Source organism: Gadus macrocephalus, chromosome 7 (genome assembly GCF_031168955.1).
Source record: "Gadus macrocephalus chromosome 7, ASM3116895v1".
Classification (NCBI taxonomy): Eukaryota; Metazoa; Chordata; class Actinopteri; order Gadiformes; family Gadidae; genus Gadus; species Gadus macrocephalus.
Genome location: NC_082388.1, coordinates 11,828,036 through 11,851,159, shown reverse-complemented (window position 1 = coordinate 11,851,159; position 23,124 = coordinate 11,828,036). Strand labels below are relative to the sequence as shown.

The window sequence follows — 23,124 nt, the reverse complement described above, 5'->3', positions numbered from 1 at the left end:
CTAACTTGCGGAGTAATGCAATATCATAATAATAATAACATCTTGGGTAATGTGTTTGGGCCTATATATATATATATATATATATATATATATTAACACACACAGGCCTATATATAGATATAGGCCTATATATATATATAGGCCTATATATATATATATATATATATATATATAAACACACACATGCCTATATATAGATATATCTTCTTGATATAGGCCTATATCTATAAATAGGCCTAAATATGAAGTGTCTGAAGTGTCAGCACATTAACTCTTGGACTTGAATCCCACTTCAATAAATATAAACTAACAACCATCCATTACTGAAGATCGAGACGATTTGCATTTACACTCGGTCGGTTTTTAATGTTAACGGACTGAAAGGCAAAAACATATTAAAATAACGAAAGAAAGTATGAAAGATTTCACTGTGTGTGTGTGTGTGTGCGCGTGTGTATGTGACAAAATAACAATGGGTTTTATCAATAATCTTAACGTTGGGGATAATACTAATACTACAATACTACACCAAACACACAGTGTAAATGGCTGGTTGACCGTTAGTGTACATGTTTGCTTCATGATAAACATTTCTTACCTGTTATGGTCCCCTAGAGTTACAATATACAGTGGCTGTGCACTCTGTCTTTCTCATTAACAACAATGTAATTGGTGGATGGGTGGCACTGCATCTTAATCAATGAAAATAAACAGTGAAAACTAAACTATGAAAATAATCATTACAAATGTTTTAGGTGAATGAATAGGTGTACTCCCAGTAACCACAAACACCAGCACTTGTATCGATGGTGGTGGTGGCGTGTTTAGGATCCAGCAGTCTAAAAATCCATTTAAGCGATCATTGTTTTTATTTCTTTAAGATGGAAATGTTTCAACAAACGCAACAGCTTCATGACACAACTACAGGAGAATTTAATTACTTTTTGTAGCTCGCTTGATTCGCACCGACATAGGCGTGCACACACACATACACACACACACACAGACACACACGCACACACACACAAAATGTCATAAAATATGGCTCTTTATAAAGCAAGTGGACACCATATATAAATGGATGGTGTGTATTTGATGGTGAAGTGTACCACTAGGCACTGAAACAAATAATAAAAAAATAAAAAGAATCACATGATTGTTTATGATGTATGAAATTAGCGACACCATCCACTGTGGTCCAAAATATCAAAATATTTTCGGCCTCGTAGCCGACTCCTCTTCTATTAACAAGCTCCTCTTATGAAAAAAATAAAAAAAATAAAAACCACAACCATTTGGTGCTCATGTGATCTTCCAAAAAACTGCTCCAACCCCCAAGCAATTGTGGCACAAACAGAGACTCGTTTTGGCACAGGTGTCCATAGCAACTGCAAAATCTTCCAAAAAATGGAAAAAAAGGGAGGGAAAAAATTGGTTATCGTGTACCAATGAGGAAAGGCAAAAATTTATTAATTTTTTGTTTGTAAAACTAGGGTGGGGCAGCCCTTCTCTTTTATCATGTCTCACAAAGACAGGGGCCAAGTTGGGCTCTGCCAGCAGAACAAAATAAACATGTCCTCCATTTCAACATGGTTTTCGGTAAGGAAGCAAATTCAGGATCTTTGGTAGGCCTAAACGACTTGGCATTTAGAGAACGAGGAGCTTGTAACGACAGCCAGACTACTACTACAAAGTTCAGGCTTCCACGGCAGATGTGGTCTGTGTTTAACTCGATACACTGCACACAATACCATCTAAATACTGCATAGACAATGTCAATGTCAAGGATGGATTTCATCTTGAGGGCGAAAACCATACGTTGTCCTGAGCCTGATGGGTAACTTGAATCAGTGTCAAGCAAAACTCCCAAGGAGATTTCTAGCCTTCCCTGTATAAAACCAAATTCATATCATGCACTTATAAGACTACTTATGTGTGTGTGGCCATTTGGGCTATAGTGTATATTTATAGCTAGAAAGGGTGTCACATAGGCATTCAGTTTATATGTAGCCTATGTCTAGCTCATTTAACTAGTCTATAATTGGCACACACTGGCACAGATCGCAAAGACAACCAGGAATACCCATATGAAAGGAACCATCTGCTAACACATTTAGCCCCATGATCTGCAGGCTAGCTAAAGCACCTAGCCCTGCTACGCTAGCTTCATGTGACCAATATTACCTGATATCAGATCACTTTGCTGTACTTACATCTGCAAAGATTAGTTAGTTAAACCAATGAAACCACATAACCCAATGAAGCCGCATAAACCAATAGGTCATTCTTCTTTCATGTTATTATACTGTGATTATAACAACGAAGGAGTTTTCTTGGCTAAAATCGTACCAAAAAAACCTCTAGATTGTATTTTCGATTTAGACTATAATTCAAGCCAGATAAGGGACAAGCTATGTCTAAAGAGCCCAAATTGTTAAGAATGCTCCAACACAGAGAACAAGGAAATTGGCTGGCATCGTTGTGACATCAGTCCAAATCGTTCCCAAACAAGTTAAACAGCAACAAGATCTAAAGAAAACATCCTCAACGTCAACTGCTGTCTGGGTCCTAGAGACAATGAAATCCACCAGTAGAAGTTTGTGGAACAGCCAAAGTCTACGTTTTAAGTCTAATATTGACAGTGATCCCCTCCTATGGTCAGAAAAAATATGACATTCCCAACAGGTTCTGAATGCCACGTTGCCCCTAGCTGTGTCTGAAAATTACCGCTTATAAATGTTTATGTTCAATGAAATCTCCAAAGCAAACCTGGCAACTATTCACAGAAAAAAAAAAAAATGTGCTCGCTCAACGTACGAGTTGCAAAACAGGCTGTGCACAGCCCCGGCCAGCTACTAGAGGACCAGAAAGAAAAATGTCTGCACGAAATATTTTTATAAAACATTTAAGTCCTTACCGACAGATCCGAGAGGGTTTCAGATCCTTAAGAAAACACGCCAAATCGTCCTAATAGTACTTTATTTCTGTGGCTCAATCAAAGTACAAATGCTATTGTGTAGATAATTCCCCCTTAAGTTTTAACCGGTGTACACAGTGGACCCTATTGTCACAAACACTGCCTTTCTGGGTTAGACTCGAACACACACACTCCCAATTTTTTTTTTTATCTCCTGTTGCTGTTGTTTACCGGCAAAGGTTTACAGTTACAGTTTCCTCCTCGGACAAAATGCAACAAAAGATCACACACACACACACACACACACACACACACACACACACACACACACACACACACACACACACACACACAAAGCATTGCAGTGTTTCTAAACATAATGTTGTATAAATATATATAGAATACTTATAGGTAATCCCGGTAAAAGTTTCTGAAGAGCCTGTTTCTTTTTCTTCTCTAAAATACCATCCAGATAGTTTCCCTCCAGTGTGCTGTGCGCTCAGCAGGCCTTGAAGCCATATGGGTAGTCGGGTTAACTGAGGACACACACACACCTTGGCAAACACACAACTCAGCTATTAGGATCCAGGATACATTTTTTACGTCAGTTGAATGCCTGGGCCTGCATGTATGTGTTTGGAGAGCAACTAAAAATAAAGACTTGAATGTCCAATTCTTCTTTTAAAACCAAATCTAAATATACAATTTCCATGGCACACAAGTGCTTACGGGCGAGTTGGAAAACAAACAAGGAAGGATAGTGGAAAATTCCTCCTTTGAACGTTGCCAAATCTTCCGGAAAGCATGCGTGTACCGGAGCTGTTTTAACGACTACGTTGACAATTAGAATATATAGTTATTCAAAAGCAGGATCCACGCACACACTTGTCGGAACTGTGTGTTTTTGTGTGTTCGCTTTTGCATCCATGCGTGTGTGTTCTACAGTCAAAAAAAGTGGGCATTGTCTTGTGTAGTTTGTATTTTATGGGCCTTTACAATGTTCCTTAAGAAAGTGCCAAACCTAATCAAGGAGATCCAGCAAACAGCTACAGGGGTCACAGGTCGCTTCATTAGTCTGTACTGGAATATGGCAGAGTAGCTTCAATCCATGGCATAAAACAATAAGGCAAACGTCACTCAAGCTTCACTTCAACCGAAACTGTGCCGCTTTTAGAGTAAACGACATGCCATTAATCTAGGCGACAAACTCTGTGAACGACGCAGTGTGATCTGCTGCCACAAGACTTGAAAACACACCGACTGTGTGTTGTTGTAAAGAACGTTACGTGGGTTACCAGACACCAATCGCGTCCTTACGACGAGGTTAAACGCTACGGTGGGTAGGGCAGGGAGAAAAAGGGAAGAAAACAAGCATCTGTGTCCAGTCAATACAACCAACTGATTATAACGAATGCTATAAAGCCTCCCTCTCTCTCTCCCGCTATAGTTTTCGTAGAAAAAAAGGCTCGGGAAGAAGCAATGGCGCCCGGTTAGTGAATCAGATCACCTGTGTGACTTTGAGAAACCGAGTTGGTGTGTGTGTGGCCTTCCTGATCTCAACCACACACACTAGACGCCGGAGACACCCGCCGAAACCTGGCATCACCTTCCATGGCCTTCACCAGCTCAACATAGCACTGGAAATACATAACATTAAAACGCAACTCGAGGAAGGTGTAGTATGGTAGTAGTAGTAGTAGTGAATTGGGGTGGGGCCGGAAACCGGCGGAGGGGACTGAGGTAAGCCACGATACAGGTCCGAGGCTGTTGCGGTAAAGAAAAAAAGCCTTCTCTGCCTGGTAAGGGAGTTCGGCCTCTTCTCCTGGTGTAACTTACGGACTGCGGGCCGTCCTATCCCGATACATACCTAGGGTGCACCAGCCTCGTAGCTAAGGGAGTGTTGCGGTGAGCAATGTGATGTGTATGTATGTATGCAGGTAAAGTTTAGCTGAGGCTTTACTAAATATTAACGAGCCTCACGGCCAGTCCGTGGAGTGGACTACAATATGCTCCTATGGGGCATGCCCATATATGAGGACTCTATACATTTCTTGCCCCCCCCCCCCCCCCTATAATCCTGGCCATATATGGACACACTATACAGTGCCCTGTACACCTTCCCAACTGCCGGCCTCTATAAAATCCTTGTTCTTTACACTTTGAAGACCTACAGGTTACATCTTGTATATAATGTCTTATAACCCACTCCCGTTTCCTACTGATTTACTGATACTCATGACTGTCTGGAATGTCAAACATGGAAGTTGCCCTTATATTTCCCTGGTGTTTATTTGTTGTGGTCATGTATATTTGTGTCTCTCTCTAGGCACGCTATAGGTGCTTATTACTATTTTATAAGCCCGGTTGGTCAGTGGACATGGTTGTGAATATTCATGAGGTGGAGACTAGGTTGTCTCGGGCGATGACAAAGACAGCCAATGGCCACAGCCAAAGCATTATGAATATTAATAAATGCATGGAATACATACATATGAAGTAACCATTAGTGGCTTGAAGTGAATGCAAGTAGGCACCTGATATACTATGGACTACAAATGCACATTTTACAGAACACACGGTAGGCTACACATTGTACAGTAGAAGCCCACAATGACCAAGGCGTGTTGGCATGGCGTACGTTATCTGTACTCCACAAGATCCCAAAACACACCAGCCAACATGCAACACCCATGTGCTTCCTGAAACCAAAACCTCCAAAACTAAAGAAAAAATATCCCTCAAAAGGGTAATTGATAATGTAGAGATGAATCATACGTGTGTGTTTGTGTTACATTATTGTATCTCTACTAGATAACTTTTTCCTAAATTCAGCCTCCATGCAGACCATCGTACTTCTGGTTTTGAAATCAATGCCTACCGATCCAATTCACCCACAAGCTCACTGTACTTCTACGATAAACATGTATAGGCCGGGCGGGTTACTGCTTGTTATTGTCAAGACAAATAATTTTTCAGAAACAACATACACCATGACTATAGACGCAATTAACGGAGGGCATTGCCCTGTTTTCTAACTGTTGGTTTTAACAAAGTGAAGCGCTATTCCCAATACGCCTATAGGCTCTATTAGGGTCACATGCTCGACTTATCCTCATTCAATGCCCAAACGTACAGGCGACTGATTTCCCATAACTTTGACTAAATTTGAGTGCAGTGAAGCGATAAACGACCAACAAAGAAATGGCAAGTACACAACGTATCTGTAATAATATTTTGCAACGAAGCGTCTAAAAAAGCCAAACAGGAAGCATTTATATTGCAACTTTAATTACATCACATCGACCCAGTTATGTGCCACTTTTAATATTACTATCCATGCATAAACACTTCGATACTAAATTATCGTTCATGTGGCTTCAGCGGGACGGAAATCGAGAACATGCACTATTGGATAGTTTTGATTTAGGCCCATCGTAAAAAAAAAAAGAACTAAGCAATGGGTGATTTTTTTTCCTTTCATAAATATTTGTTATATAAATACGCCGCATCCGGAGGCTTCTGTTTACCGAAGATAAATTAACGTGATTTAATTTCCCCAAATACCCAACATATTATTTAGTGATCCTCCAGACTATGTAGGCTAGACATCTGTCTGGCTCCCCCCCAAAAAAAACGTATAGCTCATGACGATCAGACACTGTCCTCCCGTCCCGAACAACCTTGTTTCTTAAATAAACCCCAAAAAATAAAACGGTTCAAATATGTATTGTATTTTTACAAAATGGTGGTGACTTGCGCCAAGAAACCTGTCCATCCAATTCAAATAAGTGACCTAAAAGCCAGACGCGCACGTCTGCCACCACAGATGTTCCAGGCGGTGTGTGAATGGGAGCGTGCAGCACGCACGGCTCAGCCATGGCACATTGTGACCGACGTGATGGTCTCAAACCATTATTCCCATTCGTAAACCACTCTCCAGCCCAGCTCGTACTACAAAATTGAAAGCGTGTGCTCGCTAAATGTACAGGAGCCCGTTTACAATAATGACAGATGGGCAACTTGCGTCATGGCAGTGGCAAGGCAGCGCGTACTCTAACGTACACGGACAATACACAAAAAACACGGCAGTTGCCATTGAGTCTCCAAAAAACGCGTAATTTCATTCTCTCGTTAAAACTCTTCAACTCTTTGAATCGCCCCGAGACCATTCAAAGAATGAAGTTGTCGAATGTGCTTTATAGTGATGGATTATTATTCGCGTGAACAGGGATACAAACTAGAAACCATAGTATTGCGTGGATGGCACTAAGTTTACGAGGACATGGTATACGCTCTACGGAATTACAATCATTGTATCACCCCCCTTTATTACAAACCCCACATCACATGAAGAGCTCTTTTGAGCTACTTTTGGTCATTTCTTACCTGCGGTCCGAAGCTCGTTCAATAGCGGCGACGGCGTGCCACAGCTGTCCCCGGTTTGCCCGACAAAGCAAAGCCTAGTTTAAATTATGTTCCTTTACTTTGTTTCATTTCTCACTTCCATCTTCTTTCATCTCATCAATAAACACACGCTGCAGCCTACCTTCACAGACGACCTCGGTTCAAGTGTGCCCTCCCATTTTTTAACTATACATCGAATACTTTGGTTGGGCACGCCTATTCACTTAAGCCACTGGGATGGGAGCAGCGCGCTGTCTTGAGCGGTGTAGGACGGCTCGTACATCGGTCAGCGTTAATATGCCCCAATCCTAAGGCATCGCACACCCTCCCGACGAACACACTGGGACGCTGAAGCCAGCTCCATTATGCCTGTGGAGTGTCGTGGGTCTCCCCCCCTACCCCCACCACCACCACCCCACCACCACCAACCACTATGCGAGGACAAATTTCATTCAGCTCAGTGTAAAACAAAAGCAAAACTTTCTGAATTAAGATGATCGCCTCGTTTAGTTTATTGTTGCTGTAACAACGGTTGACCTTTCAGAGCGGGCGCCCTGGTTATGATTGCATTATGGTTGAGGTTTGAAACGAGACAAAAGCGTCGCATACACACCTCCTAGGCTGCTTTTTGTTTCGCTCGGATGTTTTAAAGTTAAAACTACTGTTGAAACCCCCCACGTTTAGATTTTTCGAGCTGATGATCGTGAACTCCCAAATCTTCCACTGTCTGTGTGCAGACGGCGGTGTCTGTCACGCGTCCGAACTTCTCATTGGATGGCGCTGCTGTCTGTACGCGATACACACGAAACGGCGGCGGGCTATTGGTCGAGGGCGCTGCCCATCATTTTTCCTGTACCAACAAGCTAGATTGTCTGTCGTGTCTCTTACTTTCTACGCATTTCTTTTTTCTCATTTATTTATTTTTTAACGTCCCGAGCTGACCTCGAGTTAGCAGGAAAAAAATGTGCCGGTTTATTTGGCTGAATTGAAACCAACCACAGTAATGATTTGATGTCACGATATCGACGAATATTATCTTTACCTTGTGTTATTTTTCTGGATGTACATGCATTGAAAAATATTCTTGGTGTAACATAAAGAAATTACATGTCATGTGGGGGTCCCCCCCTCGCCCCCCCCCCCCCCCCCCCCCAACCCACCCCACCCCCACCCCGCCGTGTCTAGACAGTGACAGGTGTGCATGCGCGCGCTTGTCTGTTTCTTAAATTAAAATCTTTAAAGAAAAAAGGAAAAGATCATCTTATTTATTTATTTCCGAACCAATTAGTGATGTGGGGTTTTATTTGAAGACCATAGAATAAAAGGCAAGTACATATATCATTATTTTTATTGGCACAATTCCGAAGCGATGTGGGTTTGTGTGTGTGTGCGCGCGCGTGCGTGCGTGCGTGTGGTGTGTGAGAGCCCGAGAGAGAGAGAGAGTGTGTGTGTGTGTGTGTGTGTGTGTGTGTGTGTGTGTGTGTGTGTGTGTGTGTGTGTGTGTGTGTGTGTGTGTGTGTGTGTGTGTGTGTGTGTGTGTGTGTGTGTGTGTGTGTGTGTGTGTGTGTGTTGAACGCGGTGTTGTCTTTTGGTTTTTTAAAGAAATGTAAGTAAACATAAACATAATTACTGTTATGCTGTTATGGTACATTACATGATACAAGCGCGAGATTCGCTAGATAATGGTCAAATGAGGATAGTGAGGGAGTGTGGAAATATCACGCTCCCTGAGAGGATTTTGTGCGCCATCTGCAGGGTACGACAGGAAATAATCTTCCGGGTTCAAAGGAGGACACTGTTGCGTCACCTACTTTGACCTACATTAAGGAGCGCTGCACCGTATAAAACTAATGCATGCCAAGATTGTCCGATTAGATAACACGCCGCATTATATTTAAAATGCCTTTGAACAAGTTAGGGTTTGTTATCGTTATACTGTATATACGCCGAACTTTCCAGTCTACGTATGTAAACTATAGGCGAGGGCTAGGCTACAATCGAAAACTGTTTTTTTCCAAACACAACCCATCGGGCCTGTGCATTTCATGTAGAGGAGGAAACATGGTAAAATATATGCAGATTAACATATGTTATTTTAATTAAAATAAATATCTGCTGAATATTATACACATATTATTTATTAAATAATGAATACAAAAAAACACATTTAAAAGTAAATTAAAACATTTCTATATATCCTGTTATGGGAGAAGTTAACCATTACTTTTTATGTTAACTATTTTATTATCAGGCCTATATATGATATCGATACATTAATAGTGGAAAGCAGCTAAATCACCTCTGGATTCATAGGAAAGATTTGACACGGAGCCAGGAGTCTGGGGTCAAGGCGTACTATGGGACTCGACACGGCGCCAGAGAGTCTGGGGTCAAGGTGTACTGACGTCAACCTAATGTTTAGATTAGATTAGCTGCGGATGTTGACCACATAATTAAAGTAATGTATGGCTGACCAGCCTTACCATAAAAGGAGAACAATGCATGCTGTGGGCGGGCCTACCATACGGGGAATAGCTTGGTGTGTGAGAATATAAAGGCAGGGATCGTATACATCCAGCAGTGCTTTGCAGACTACTCTGCCTTGTTGTTGCTTGTTGAACAATAAAGTCTCACTTGCTCCGGATTCCTCATACTCTCTTAGTTAGTTGAAGTGATAGAATTTGGTTATTTTCTGCCACATATTTAGCCTCACAAAAACAGCATTGTTGTTTATTCTCTAATGGGAGTTACATTAGTGATTGCCAGTATTGTTGTTCATTCTCTAATATAAGTTACATTAGTGATTGAAGGTTGTGCTAAATCTCTGACATCAGAAGTTTCTACACTGTTTGTTGCATGCAATGTGCCTTCTTCTCCATTATGAAGACTGAGGTCTAATTAAAAATATTAATATTGAATTTCAATTTGAATTTCAGTGCAACCTGCCAGGGAAACATAAATATGCTAACACAATTAAATAAAATACATGTATTTAGCCCAATAGAACCCATGCCCGGGGGTGTTGATGTTTGAGTGACTTGTATTGAGGGTGGTTGTTTACTATTATGTAGTTAGGTAGCTGACAGTGAACAGAAAAGAAAGCACCAGATAATAAAACGGATGTATATGTCATTATGCTATTGTAGGACTTCACAGACCTATGGGCATTGTTTTAATTATTGAAAGGAGATTATTTTGCACATTTTGATGAAGTCAAGACTCAGACCAAGCCGTCACAGCAACAAGTAGTTTTGTAGGTCAAGCGGTTTAATACTATAACAGGTAGAGCCTGACTCTCAAGCAGGGAGAGCAAGACCTAACGGTCTACTATCATTCACAAGGTTAATGTATACATGTATACCATGGGAATGTACCTAGACATACAGACAGGATGTTCATATGCAAAGGGAAAGGGCCTAGCCCTATAGACAGGATACCATTATGCAAGAGGAAAGTACCCATCCCTACAGACAGGATACTGTATTTCCTCAGGTTGTGTTATCTAGCCACCCCATCTGTTAACTGGTGTTAGCTAGTTCCCCTTTGTTAACTTTTGGGGTGGACCGGTCACAAGGACCCCTTTATCTATAGGCCTACCAGAAATATCTCCTGTATCTCAACATTTCCCTCAAATGTGTATTTACAAATGCATTGCGGGAGGGGGTGAAACTCTGTTAAAAAGGCTGTGTGAAACAATATTCTGGGCAAATTCTACTAGAGAGGAGACTAGTGTATGCATACATTAAAATAGAATTATTGTCTACAACTATTGTGAGCTTTTTTACATTTAGAAGTCTCATCTGTTCTATATCACATAAAGAAATGGCCACAGCAGAATGCAATGGAAGATAACCTAGCCAAACACAGAATGTATGCTATGGGAAAGTTAGCCATACACACAATGTATAGAACGGACAGAACCTAGCCATACACACAATGTATAGAACGGACAGAACCTAGCCATACACACAATGTATGCAATGGGAAAGTTAGCTCTAAACACAATGTATGCTATGGGAAGGTTCCAAAACACTGACAAAAGAGTTCCTTAATACTGAAGATTGATGGAAACATAGGTTTAAATATTAGAATAGTATATCAGAATGGATGTTTATTGTGTATCAAGCAACTTATCAGAAATAACGGCAAAATTTCAAAGAAAGGTCAGACACACTTAAAAAAATCAATTAATTTGGACAGGCAGAGCACATGCAATTTTTATATATATATATATATATATATATATATATATATATATATATATATTTGACATGTTTATCTACTGCTGAATTTTATTTTTCAACAGACTGAGCACCGGGTAATTGTTAACTCTATCAAGTCATGTAGTTAGGTAATGAGGAAAGTAAATAATCATATCAGGCCCACATACAATCATAATCTATACTGTTCAAAGTAGGTTCATAGCACTGTGTCCAAAGGATATAATGGAGTTACAGTGTATGACATACAGAGACAAGTCAATGAGGAGCAGGTAGGGCGTCTTGCTCAAGGACTCCTACTGGTAGCCTGCAGACTTTGGGGATCGAACCAAGAACCTTTCAGCTGGACTGGCTAAATTATCCTGCCCTACAATAGTAATAATATCGATTCAATTATATAACCAATTGTGATAGAACTAAGTAATAGGAATAAAAGTATATTGTCTGACATAAGGACAATATCAAGTTACAGCTAACACTTTACATGCTACCCATGCTAGCCTAAGTCTAAGTCTGCATTTTTGACTAATGCAAAATAAAAGAAGCCAGTTGGTTTGGTTTTCTTGGCTGCAGCTTTGAATTAACTGCCTGAGGACCTAGCAGAAGACTTAGAGGGTGTGTGTCCAATGAGAATGGGAGTATTTAAACAGGGAACTCATGACCTCGGTTGAACTCAGTTCCTGCTTTCAATTAAAGACGTCTGTAGTGTCATGTGCTTTCACAAATCTCATAGAACCATTTATTTGTGTCATTTATGAGCGTTGTTTATCTTTATTTGCAATTTTCGGGAGCTATGGTGTATATCTGCTTCCCAATTGTCCTGTCTTCTTGTAATATAGCATAAATCTCCAATATGGTTTTAATTAAATTTATTTATTTTAAAACACGTCTCCCAATGTAATTACATGTTCTATTAAAGTGAAACACACTACTGTAGGCCTGCACTCTGCTTCCTTCTACTGCGCTCTGAATGCCACCAGAAGAGGGTGGTCAAATGCAGTTAGGTATTGAGGGAGATGACCGATTCACCTTATTACCCAGAACAACAAGAACAGGCAGTTTTTTCAAACTTTGTGTCTGTCATTGAAAAAAACAACACTTGACACAATTAGAGAGGTTGAGTAAGCTGAAGTTTGAACGATTATTAGATTATTAGATAACTTCAAACCATTATTATTTGTTTACAAGTGATAATAATTTGGTTTGCAGTTGGTTTGCAAAGATCGCCCGTTTTGGACCAGGTTTCAGGTTATATTTCCAGAATGATTCCTTCCACTTGCACCGACCAATCACAACACTCTATGCATCAAGCTTAGAAATTAGTGTTCCCTCCCCTGTGTCCCCAATCCCAGTTCCCTATTAACTGAACATGGACATCGTTCTCTGTATTCTCAGTAGAATACAACCTAAAGAATGGACATTAAACATGACAGTTATATCAGATTTAGAGCAGTGAGAGACTCTGTGATGGAAATCCACCCACCCTTTTTTAATTAAACTCATATCACACAGATATAATAATCAAAATTATTATTAGATTACATTTTCCATACCATGACTGGCTTGAAGGGGTTTACATGTGTGACAAACACTGTCTTGAGTAAAGTTGCCACGTATTATCAAAGAAAACAAATGCCTCTACCACATATATGAGAGAACATAAAGATGTGATATGGATGATGACACAATGACAAAAGCTTCTACTCTTCTATATAAGAATATATTCAAACAATTGCCAAATATACCACTGTATGTGATTGTGGAATACATTTATAAAGCAGACAGTGTTTAACTATGACTTTAGCATTAACTCGTTATCCTTGACTATAGCATAAACTGATTAACGTTAACTTATAAGTCAGCATAAGTAAAGTTAGAGGAAGAATGAAGGGGGCTCCTTTCTTCTTTGTGGCCTGTCAAGATCATTTGAGCCAGGTATGGAGATGTTTCTGGCTTTGAGGGGTCAACTTGGAGCTGTCATGGATGAACAACACTTAAACAAAATAAGAGAGTTCGAGAATGCTGAAGTATGAAAGATAAAGTCTTTATTAGCACTTGTAACAAGTAAGATCATTGCCTGGGTTGGTCTGCCAAAGAGCTCCCGTGCCGCTCGCCAGACTTCAGCCTAGACGCTCCATTCTGCACACCCATCATCCATACGTCGCCCCCCCCCATCCCATACATTAAAATCCTTATTTTGAATCATGCTGCTCCCTCGCTCTCCCTCCCTATTGCATCTGAGGCCAGAGCTTCGTATGGGACAGTTTATCTCCTTATTAGGAGGCACACTCTCCCTGGTACTGTATGCATTCACCCCTTGGAACAAGCCGCTCTATTCAGGGCCTATATTTGAGACTCTTACGATAAATAGTTCAATGAGTTCAACTGCAATGGTGGCATAAAGCATCTGTACTAAGGGAGAGTCATACCTCGCTAACTCAATGTTTTTCTCCACCCTTATTTGATAAATCAAGTCTTCGACATTTTTTGGAGGGTCATCTCTTTCGTCAACCTGGACGCTATCATGGAAATTATAATTAATAATTAAAAATTATCCCACTACTGTTAGTACTACCAAGAGTTTTATACCTATTTTTTACTGACAACGGGTTAAAATGATCAAACATAGTCAAGCCAGTCCATACCCCACTGTCCATGACCAGCATTATCTTAGAGTTCGTCCTGTAGGTTACGCAATTTCTCTAAGGCCATTGTAAGTTAGCTGTCAGGGGCTGTGCTATTGGGGATACATGTGCAGAATTCGCCTCCAAACCTTTGGCATACGCCATGCTCGGCTGACTGTGCTGAACATGTTTACCATGAGAAAATTAATGACAGCAAACAGTTTTTTCTGGTTTCTGTCTCCCCACTGCAAACCCTGCATGGTTTCCCAAATGATCTTTGTAGCAAGATCCATCGTCAAACTGTTCTCCCTGTGCCCCAACTATAGGTGTTGACAAAAAACCGGGGCTCAATTCAGTAAAAGTCAGAGTCAGCGGCAAAATCATGTGGTGTTCCTTCACAATCATGTTGAATTCTTCCTTCTGGATTTACTGTGGAACTCCTTTTTATGGTAACATCTGGAAACGTTAGTAATTTTTAATATTCCATTTTGTCAATGCAAACTGTCCTTTCTTAGTTAATTCAGTGACTTATTGATGCGTGGACATAGTCAGCGGCTATCCCATTGTAATGGTGGAGGCCGTGTCATAAGCATAATGTACCGCAGCTAATTCCTGGTGACAGGCTGGCTAGCCTTGTGCCGCTGTGTGTAACTTTGAGCTGTAGACTGCTATGGGTCGTGTTCGCCACCCGCTACATGAGTCTTGCATGAACACCGCTGATGCGTACCCCTAACCCTACTGTTTGCTACATAGGCCTACAATAGGAGCGGTTTTGTATAGTGTGTGGTTGCTAACGAGCTTGCCCCCTGCATCTCTTGTTTGAGGCCTTCAAATGCCGCCGACGCATCTGCATTCCGAATGAGTCTGGCTTGTTCTTCCTGCGGCCTTCATCATTTTCCTCAATTACGCAGTTTAGAGGGCATAGTCCTCTATCCAATCTGAACCTAACCCTGTCATCCCCAGATGTGTCATCATGAGTCGGACCGTCTCTGGCTTAGGTGCTTCACTAATCCATTGTAGCTGGCTGGGTGCTATTGATTTAGTTTGATGTGCTACCGGCCTCCCTAGATATTCTACTTCCGTCTGGCAGTACTCCAACTTTTTCTGTGACACCTTGCGTCCCCCTCTTGCCAATTTGCTTAATGCAGTCGTGGCATCCTCATGACATTGCTCCGATATTGGATAACATAACAGAAGATCATCTGCATACTGTATCAGGGTCCGGTCCAAAACCCGCTCCTCCACGTCCTCTTTCAGGACTTGGTTGAACCCATGTTGAGAATGTTTAATCCCCTGTTACATTCTCATACATTTGTATTGTTTACCTCTATACGGGAATGCAAATAGATGTCTGCTTTCCTCTGCAAGAGGCACTCTAACAAATACTCCACATAAGTCAATCGCTGTGAAATATTTAGCGTCAGGAGGAACATTGGCCAGCAGCATGTTTTGGATTTGGGACTTCTGCCTGCATGTCTTCTAGGACTTTATTCAAAGCTCTTAGATCATGTACTAACCGCCATTATTTTGGTCTGCTTTTTGAACTGGAAACAAAATAGTTTAAAATCACGTTTGGGTTCTATCAATACACCCTCAGCTTATAAACCATCTATGGTATGGGCTATTCCCATCCCATCCTTGGTTTCAGTTAGTATTGTTTTCGCCCGCAAAATAGTTTAGCATTTAGCAGACTTGATTATTACTTGGTTGGCAGAATGCACCAATCCTACATTTGTGTCAGATGTGGACCATACCTGTAAAGGTATTCTGGCTGCCATCTCTGTCTCCATCTCCATCTGCCGTCGTTTGGTGGCTTTCCTGTTGTCATTTGTTGCTGCTGTTTCTAGCCTACTTCCACAAACCCTGTCATGTCTGTGTGACACAAATTATTTTAAAACTTTCCACAACATTTCTTGATAATAAATTGATTAACTGTTCCCTTCCATGATTTTTGTAGTTTTATCTAGCATAATTAACTTGCTAAACTATTACATAGCATGTCCTTCCATTATTTATACTTTTTATAAAAAAGCCTGAACTCAGTTTGTGTATTCTAAGCTATTTTCCCAATATCTTCCCATACTTTTAATCTTCGTCGGTTGTTTCTGGCACTTGCCCTAAGCTCATGCCCTCAAATAATTTATTTTAAACCTAAATGGATAACCAATGTATATTGAGCTACAAAACGTTCCCTCCATTTTCACATGACCTGAAAACACCGGCTACTCTGACACACTCCTCTAAGAATTCGATTATTATTTTTTATTAAAATGACGTACTCTACCCATTCAGACCTCAGCAATTTGCTAAGCAGTGTCCGCAGAGTTAATTTCCCAATTTTTAATACTCTCCACATTTAGCCCTCAGCAATTTGCTGAGCGGTACCCCCAGAGTTAATCTCTTAATTTCTATACTCGTTCAGACCCTAGCAAGCATATCTAGCTAGGCGGTAGCCACAGGTTCTGCCCGAGCAGAACCTCTAGAGGTGCACTTTCTCTAGGCCGTTCGCTAGAGGTGGTCTCTTAGGCGATCATCCCCCAACCGTTCAGCCCAACCTTCTCTGAGGCCGTATTTTAGGGCTGCCTGTTCCGCCCTTTATAGTACTTTTCCTCTCATTTGTACCCCTAAAGCGGTATCCACAGGACTAAAAAAAAATAATATATCATCAATTGAGTAAAGCACAGAAGGTTATGGTCAGAGCATGCACTTGCACAACCTTCACGTGGCCCACTAAATACCCCGCTACACCCCTGGCTGCCCTCTCTCTTTGCTGTTTTCCCTTATGCATAAAACAGTTTGTACATTTGGAGAGACACTTTACTTACTGCTCAGCATTAGGATTGGGTAGGGACAGATCACACAATGTTTCCCACTTATAAGTAAGAACGTTGCTTGTCTTTGCCCAATGAGTTGCCCCTCACTGTTGTCTGACCCGTGCCGGACCCCGACCCGCGGCCCATCCGATGGTGTCGGCCCCTTTTCTTCGTGGATAAACAACACAATAAGAGAGTTTGAGAAACCTAGGTGTGAAAGATAAAGTCTTTATTATCCCTTGTAACAAGTAGCAACAGAGCCTGAGTTGGTTTAGCACAGAGCTCCCTTGCCTCTCAGACTTCAGCCTATACGCTTCATTCTGCACATCCATCATCCATACGTCGTCACCTCATCCCATACATTAACGTCCTTATTTGGAAACATGCTGCTGCCTCACTCTCCCTCCCTCTTGGCTCTGAGGCCGGAGCTAAATCGGGGACAGTATATCTCCTTATTTGGAAGCACGCTGCTCCCTGGTACTGTATGCATTCACCTCTTTGAACAGGCCTCTCTATTCAGGGCCTATAGCTGAGACTCTTACGAGAGTCATACCTTGGTTACTCAATGTTTTTCTCCTCCACCCTTTTTTGAACACATAGTTAATGATTATATTATTATAATGATTATATATTTCCTTTGGATGCTAGAGTACATTAATCCCACAGAGTCAGCTGAGTCACCGAGGTTCATCTCAGGGGCGACAGGAGGTGTAAATGAGAAACACATGGCCGTCCCTCAGAATGGAGGCCCTCTTTCTCCATACTTATTCCCTTCATATGGGCAAGGTAATGACTTCCTTTAGACCGATAGTAAACACATTCACAAAGCAGGCGAACTTTGACTGTGACATGAGTCAGTTAGAATGAACCTATAGAACAAATGCAGGTGGCTCCTTTCTTCCCTGTGGCCGTCCTCGAGCCCTCCCTGCCGTCCCCTCCTCTCAGGATGAGCTGAGCGAGGCATGGGAAGGTGGACGGCTTTAGGGGTCAACTCAGGGTTAGCTGAGTAACCTCAATTAATCCCAGTGGTGGCAGGAGGTATAAATGAGTAGCACATAGATGTCACTCAGAATATAATCCGTCGTTAACTCTTGGCTTTCTCCACACTTATTTCATTCATGCAGGCGAGATAATGCTTTTAATTCCTTTAAACCTACGGTTCATTTCTCCCATGTATCTTTATTGATATAAGTTGATTGGGTGTAGTATTAATATTATAGTCATATATTTAGTAGGAAAATAATATAGTTTTATCGTACCCTATTATATATTTCATTATTGTGTCATAATATATTCATAGATGTATAAGCTATTTAATATTTGTAGTTGCCCTACTATATGCTGTGTTATTTATGTATACATACTACAAACAGCATTCTACTTCTGATTATAATAGCTCATTAGAAAAAAGAACCAACTGTTTTATTGTTGATCTCAAGGTCATGGCTTAATTGTATTCAAATAATGCAATTATTATTTGTATTCCTTTAAACAATGTATTCAGTCCAATTGACTGAATACACATTTTCCCCCATACCTGTGGGGGAAAATGTTTGTAATTTGTAAGTAGCTAACAATGAACAAAACAGCCCCATATTATAAAACAGATGTTTATTGTGTCATTATGCTAATGCAGGTCTTCACCAACCTACAGGCCTTGGTGGATTTACCTAATTGCAATTAATTATTAAAACATTCAGTACACACTTAAAAAAAAAGTTATTCATCTGAGCGCACAGATCACATGCAATTTATCCAAATTGTTGTTATTCATAACTATAGAAAGACCTAACATGTTGACCAATTGCTGATTTTGTAGTCCCAACCAATTGAGCACTCTGTAATTATCTAGCAACTCACGTAGTAAGTTATAGGTAATGAGGATAGTTAAACAATCATATTAGGCCAATATATAGGCATAATTGTATTGTATATAACATTGCTGTTGATAGCACTTAGCCAAAGGATAGAATGGCGTTGGAGATTATGTCTGTTTGTTGAGAAATGTTTATTGTGGTCGGATATATGCTTGCAATCGGATAAAGCACTTAATAGCAATAGAAAGAATAGTATTTGGACACTATTTGGGAGACAATTTAAGCATTAAAGTGACTGTGAATAAAAAATCAAGATCATTTAGAGGCAGGGATGGGTGAGGGAGGGGTGAAGTTATAGTAATACAATTGTAATTTCCCCCTTAGCACTAGTCAAAATTGGCATTTTTGACTTATGCAAATAAAATAAGTGAGTTTGTTTTTCTTTGGTCCATATTTGATTGTGCTGCCTGAGGACCTAGCAGAAGACTTAGATGGTGTTTATCCAATGAGAATGTGAGCATTTGGGGATTCATGACCTCGGTTGAACTGCGCTTCCTGCTGTCCAGTAAGGACATCAGTAGTGTCATGTGCTTTCACAAATTTCATACAAACCATTCATAGTGTTGTTTATCCTGATTTGTAGTTTCACAGGGCTATGGTTGGTGTGTATCTGCTTCCCACTGTTATTTATGTATATATACGTATATACAGTACATATTAAAAAGTATATATATATATATTCATACATAATATTATTACGATACAAACATGTCTCGCTCGCTGTGTAATTGAATGTTCTATACCTAATTGAATGTTATGCCACTAATATAGGCCTATACTCTGCTCCCTTGAACTCTCAATGCCACCACAAGAGGGGGATAATATCACATAGGATGTGGCTGAACGATTGACCTTAATAGAACCCTAACAACACAAAACAGTTTTAAATAAAAAAATATTCACATGGTTGGGTTGTGTGACTTGTTGTTGTTGCTATAGTTAGGGGACAAATCAGACAATGTTCCCGAATGTAATTGTTCTGTCTTTAGTGATATATCTTGTATTATTGCTCTTTGTACTGTATAGATAAATACCAAAGTATTATTATTTAGTAATAATAATAAATAATGCATAGTATGTCGTACATTATTTAATCAAGTTTTATAAATACTTGCAATAGAATATTACTTGTAGTGTGAGCATGATGTGTACACATTCATTTTAAATAAATAGCATTCTACTTCTGAAAACTTTTCCCAAAAATGTTATATATATGATCTCAAGCTCAAGGTTTGATTGTTGCTTTCAATTAATGCATAATTAAGGATAAGGATTTTTAGCGCTCTTGGAATAGACATGTTTAAGAGCCAATTACTATTATTATGTCAAATAATCTTTATTCTAGACTGCGGATGCACTTATAGTATCCTTATTCAAGGATACTTATTTATTTGTGTGTGTGTGTGTGTGTGTGTGTGTCTGTGTGTGTGTGTGTGTGTGTGTGTGTGTAAACATCAGAAAACACATTTGAAAAGTGTGTATCTAAACGTACCTGACCAAAAAAAACCTGCAAGCAAACGTGTATTTATCTTTCTTTCATAAATGTAATTATTATTAATATTATGATTAATATATTTTATCATTATTATTATTTCTTTATTATTTGTATTATTTTTTTGTTATCATTAACTTTTATCACTATCAGCACCTTTTTCCAAATCTAAAATAAATGCATATTGAATTTAAATAAATAATAATTGAGAACGAGAAGGTGTTCAAGAGAAATGTAAAAGAGGGAGTTAAAGAGGGGTAGTTTAATTATATGTTAACGAGGAGAAGTGAAAGGGGGAAGGGTTTAATTATATGTTAACTAAGGGTAGTCAAAAGGGGAGGAGTTTAATTATATGTTAATGAGGAGGAATCGAAGAGGAGGAGTTAAAGAGTTATGGTTAAGAGGATGAGTCAAACGGCAGAGTTAAATGTATAGTCAATCAGATAGAGTTAAAGAGGAGTTAAATATATTTATAAATGAGGTGGCCTAAAAGAGCAGTCGTTGAATAATCTGTCAAATGTGAGGAGTTATAGTAGGAGTAAATGGTTATCTTAAAGATAATTTGCCAGGGTGATGATGACATAATGGTTCTTTGGAAGAAACGTATGAACTCGTTGAAATGCGATTGTCCTTTATAGCTCCAAAATTCAACACATACTTCTGCTCGAGTCAACGTAATTCTGGAGAAGAAGAGGTCCATTTCTTTTTAAAACGTTCCTGTTATTCGATAGGCTTTCACTCTCGTCTAAATTGCAATAGAAATGACAGAATGTGGTTATTATTCTGGAGAAGCTTTTAATCGTACAGGGCCTTACACTGTAAGGCCCTGTACGTTTAAAAGCTTACAGTGAATACAGAGGCATGTCAATAAATATTGTGTGAAACAACAAGAACAAGAAATCAGTTAAACTCACGCAAACACTTTTGAGGGGGAGAATTAAGAACATGAAATGATTCGAAGGAAGCTATACGAAAAAGGTCAGCTTTAGGACGATTCAAATTATTCGCTGAATCTCCAATATTAATTTTCACAGGTTGAGGCTATGCACTTAGTTTTCAAGAAATATCTGATTTGCAGCGTCAGCGATTTACATCTTTTTTTCTCCTCTATCTTTAGAAATATTCTACAGCTAGGTCAGAATTTAACTTCTAAATGTTGATAATATTAAATTGTATATATTATATACTACATGCTTATGATTTATGATTCTTTCGATCTTACTCTTTTTCTGATTCTTTAATCTCTCAAAACAATACTTACTAACACTGTTTTAACAGATTATATATGCTTCTGAAATTAAAATGATTAATTACAATCCCAAATGTTGTTTTCTTGTAATTGCACTATATTTCCAGAGGAGGGCGCCCGACTCCAGGAAATACAGCGATCCACCAACATTGTAGATTGGGCTCTGTCGTTGGCCCACATTCCTACACATACCTTATTGAAACTTTATTTTGAAACACGAAGTTTTCACGAAATCATTCAATCAAATCTAAACGTCAATCTTTGTGATATGTCAAATAAAATACATTAAATGTAATATTTAATATAAATGGTATAATACAATGAATACATCATGATTACCATACACACTCTCACATACACACACACACTCACCGACAAACCCCAGTGTTTATATCCAAATCGTTATTCATACGCCAGCAGTGTCTGACCTAATTACCAAAACATATTAATTATTATTCCAGTGTTAAATAATGAATATGGCAGGGAGCTGTCCTGGGCGTGTCAGCCTGTGTTCAGCTGAACTATAGGCCCACTCTGTGGAGTGTGTGGCTGGCTCCCACCCTGCAGCTGGAGAGGACCACGAGCAACCCTGTGTCCTTGGCCTACTTCCTGAGCTCAGTGCTCAACGCTAGCGCTGCGTGAAGCCGAGTCCTCTTAAGGTAAAGCAGGGCAACGGTATGGATGCTGCATTCTTCATGGTGAGTGGCCCTCTATCAACACTTTTAACTGCTGAGTACAACTTCGAGGCAGAGCGAGAGGGGTTTGATAGCATGTTGATAAAGGCTGTACCGGATTCTAAGTTTTGGTGGATTCATAGTTATTTCAATTGATGACTGTTGTGAGATTTTTAACCAATGATGGTGGCCTGTGTGTGCGGCTGGTCTATATGTGTCTTTGTGTGTGTGTGTGTGTGTGTGTGTGTGTGTGTGTGTGTGCGTGTGTGTGTGTGTGTGTGTGTGTGTGTGTGTCTCGTGTCTATGTGTTTGCGTTAATTTGTGAGAAAGAGGAGGGACCCTAGCAAGATACATATATAGAGCAGTTGTTGAAACTGCGATTCTAATTACAGATATTCTCAGTTAGAACTGTGGCTGAGAGGGGTTTGTTATAAACTATTGAATATTATACTTATTAAGCACTTTTATCCGAAGCAACTTAGAGTGATTTTATTTTTAGCTACACACCATGAATGAGCAGGTAGGCATCTCCCTCATGTATACAGGTAGACTGCGGATAATGGGGTTGGAACCCAGAGCCTTTGGCTGAGAGTCAGACAGCCCTACCACGAGACCATCCTGCCTCACTGTATACTTTAAGATCTATTCCATACCTGCTGCTGATAGTACATTCACTCTAAGTGGACTCAGAGGCTTCCCGTTAAAGTCTAAACTAGTTTTATATGTCCTTTAAACCGTGTATACCCTTATTTCTGTACATGAGTGGTGAAATGATAAAACATTTGCGTAACACTATTTGTGTTGACGTCATGTGACGTCAGATACTACACTACTGCGTAATATTGCAGTTCATC

The 23,124-nt window shown here is 39.9% G+C and overlaps 2 protein-coding genes across 5 annotated transcripts in view; one reads left to right on the top strand and one right to left on the bottom strand.

The window, feature by feature from the left end:
* Positions 1-8,066, bottom strand: part of zbtb20 (zinc finger and BTB domain containing 20) — a 31,097-nt gene extending 23,031 nt beyond the window's left edge. Inside the window, exons 1-2 of one of the 4 annotated variants that reach the window (XM_060056766.1) lie at positions 7,935-8,059; positions 7,304-7,347 (exon numbers count right to left, since the gene is read on the bottom strand). The gene's annotated coding sequence lies outside the window, so the exon portion shown is untranslated. Of the gene's footprint in view, positions 1-7,303; positions 7,706-7,934 lie in introns of those variants that run through there. The other 3 variants (XM_060056765.1, XM_060056767.1, XM_060056764.1) reach the window with 3 other exon arrangements.
* A 14,167-nt stretch (positions 8,067-22,233) lies between these two features.
* Positions 22,234-23,124, top strand: part of LOC132461566 (disks large homolog 4) — a 77,090-nt gene continuing 76,199 nt past the window's right edge. The window contains exon 1 of the mRNA XM_060056758.1: positions 22,234-22,294. Within this exon, the coding sequence (XP_059912741.1) occupies positions 22,274-22,294 (21 nt within the window). The 5' untranslated portion in view covers positions 22,234-22,273. The remainder of the gene's footprint in view (positions 22,295-23,124) is intronic.